Below are 2,320 nucleotides of genomic sequence, written 5' to 3'. Positions count from 1 at the left end.
GGGTTAGGGAAGGGGCAACGGGACTGACCGGGCGGGGCGGCCAGGCGCAGCAGGCGCTTGCCACACGTCAGGCCCTGCGGCTTCACAGCCCCTTGTACCCCGCAGGACAAGTCCCGGGCGCGTCCCAGCGCCGGCCACCAACGCTCGCCCGCGTCCCATTCCTGGTGGGCCCGTGCGAAGGAGCGGCGCCCGCGCACCGCAGGCACGTGGTAGGTTTTGCCCTGCGACGTCGTCACGCTGAAGGGCTGCTTGGCGTAGCGCATCACCAGCAGCAGCGGCGGGTGGATGCGCAGCGCCTCCGTAATGTTGCGGTGCAGCACGTCCATCTCCCCCAGCACGTCCATGGACAGGTCGTCCCCGTGGCGCGCCATGATGGCCTGCTGCTCGCGCACAGCCGCCGCAAACGCGGTGTGCTGCGGAGTGTGTGTGTGTGTGTGTGCGCGCGTGTTGGGTGTGTGTGCGTGTGTGCGCACGTGTGTGTGCACGCAAGCGCGCGCGTTTGTGTGTGTGTGTGTGTGTGTGTGTGTGTGTGTGTGTGCGCGCGTGTGTGGTGGGGTGCGTTTCGGCCAGGGGCATGTCAGTGGTCCAGAGCAGGGTGACACACCTGTGAAGTTCGCAGGCAGGCAGGCAGGCTGAGAGCTCCAGTCAATCACTGTTCAGCAATTGGACATGCAAACACGCACACCCTCCGCGCACCTGTATGTGCACGCTTACACACACATACACACACTCACATACATACACGCACACACACACACACACACACACGCCCTCTCTCCCCAAAACACACACACACACACGCGCGCGCGCGCGTCCACATATGCACATCCACAATGCAAGCGCATTCACACCACACAAAACTCTTTTTCCCCCACACGCACGCGTGCACACGCGCAGGCAGCCCCCACCTTCGAGTCAATCATGAAGAGGCCTGTCCAAGAGGACGTGATGCTGCTGGTGTGCTGCCCCGCAAACAGCACCGCGATCAGCAGGCCAGTGATCTCCTCCTCAGTCAGCTGGCGGCCGCCCTCCACGTTCTGCGCGGACATCGTTCGCATCATTCACAAGCAGCAACGTGTTTGGCAGCGGCGGCAGGGGCCGTCGGGGGTCTGAAAGAGTCAGCCGCCACTGCCGAGGCAGTCGGGCCGCGGGCGCCTTGCGCAGGGCGACCCGGCGCACACAGCCCCCACGGCCGATTTCAGGCTGGCCGGCGGGCTGCGGGCGTCGGACTTGAGTCCCAGCGGCCGGCCGGCAGGCCGTGGGGTTCGGATGAGACGCCGGCCGGCCGGCCAGCCGTTCAGGCGCCTCCGGCCTGCACAGGCCTGGAAAGCCGTTCACTGGCACGGCCCGAGCCTCCACGCCCGCGTGCCGAACCGCCCAGCTGCGCCCGCACCAGCGCCCGCCCCCGCGCCTGTGTCCGCGCGTGCGCAACCCACCTGGTAGCGCGCGTCGCAGAATTGCTGCAGCACGTCCTCCTCCTTGTGGGGGCTGGCGCGGCGCGCCTGGATGACCTTGGCGAAGATCTTGCCCATCTCCACGCGCGCCCTGGGACGACGCGAGCAGGGCGTTTGCAGTTTCGTGAGAGGGGTCGGGCGCGCGCGGCCAGACGAGGAGGCGCAGGTCTCTGGCGAGCTCCCGGGCTGCCCGTGCCGCCGCCGAGTGTCGCTCGTTTCGACACGAGACCCCGCCCCTGCCCTCGCCATGCGTCGCGCCGCCCAGCGGCCCTGCTCGCAGTCCAAGCTGCGGCGGGTGCGGCGCGGCCTCGGCGGCGGCGGCGTCGGCGGCGGCGCTCACTCGTCGCGCTTCTTGTGGAATGAGGTGGGCAGGTAGGGGAAGAACACGCTGATGGGGCGCATGCCGTCATCCAGATCATGCAGCAGGTCAGCCACCTGGGGAAGGAGGGGGGGGGGCGCCGTATGGAGGAGTGGCGGAGCGCGTGAACTTGCTTGCAGGTGCGTGCGCGTGTGAATGTGGGTGGGGGCAGGACGTCAACGCTGTCACGTGCGAAGCGGGCACGCCCCACCCGCGCCGCCAGCCGGACAATCTCCTGCCGCCCCACCCCTCCCTCCCCGCGCCGGCCGGCCATGCAGGCAAGCCAGCCGGCTGCAATTGACGGCACAACACGCGCGGCGACCCGGCCCCTCGGCGCGGCGGCGGCGGAGAGGGGCCCAGCCGAGCCCAACCTGGTCGAACAGCTGCTCGCGGATCTCCCGGCCCAGCAGGGTGCGCGCCGCCGTGAGCGCGACCAGCGTGCCAAACTCCTTCTTCAGGTCGACCACCCCAGAGTCGCCCCAGCGGGCAAAGTAGGCCTGGCGGCGCC

At 69.0% G+C, this 2,320-nt stretch overlaps 1 protein-coding gene across 1 annotated transcript; it reads right to left on the bottom strand.

The window, feature by feature from the left end:
- Positions 1-82: 82 nt before the first annotated feature.
- On the bottom strand, positions 83-2,086 carry MNEG_16401 (cytochrome P450, family 51 (sterol14-demethylase); the record flags this gene model as incomplete). The annotated part of the gene is made up of 6 exons (XM_014035129.1): positions 83-91; positions 198-413; positions 909-1,037; positions 1,437-1,545; positions 1,795-1,889; positions 2,024-2,086. The coding sequence occupies 6 exons, from the start codon at positions 2,084-2,086 to the stop codon at positions 83-85; spliced, it is 621 nt and encodes a 206-aa protein (XP_013890583.1).
- Between the last annotated feature and the right edge of the window lie 234 nt (positions 2,087-2,320).

The sequence above is a fragment of the Monoraphidium neglectum genome (assembly GCF_000611645.1).
Source record: "Monoraphidium neglectum strain SAG 48.87 unplaced genomic scaffold scaffold06326, whole genome shotgun sequence".
In the NCBI taxonomy this organism is placed as follows: Eukaryota; Viridiplantae; Chlorophyta; class Chlorophyceae; order Sphaeropleales; family Selenastraceae; genus Monoraphidium; species Monoraphidium neglectum.
Note: the sequence above shows the minus strand (reverse complement) of the source record. Positions and strands in the feature narration are given on the sequence as shown.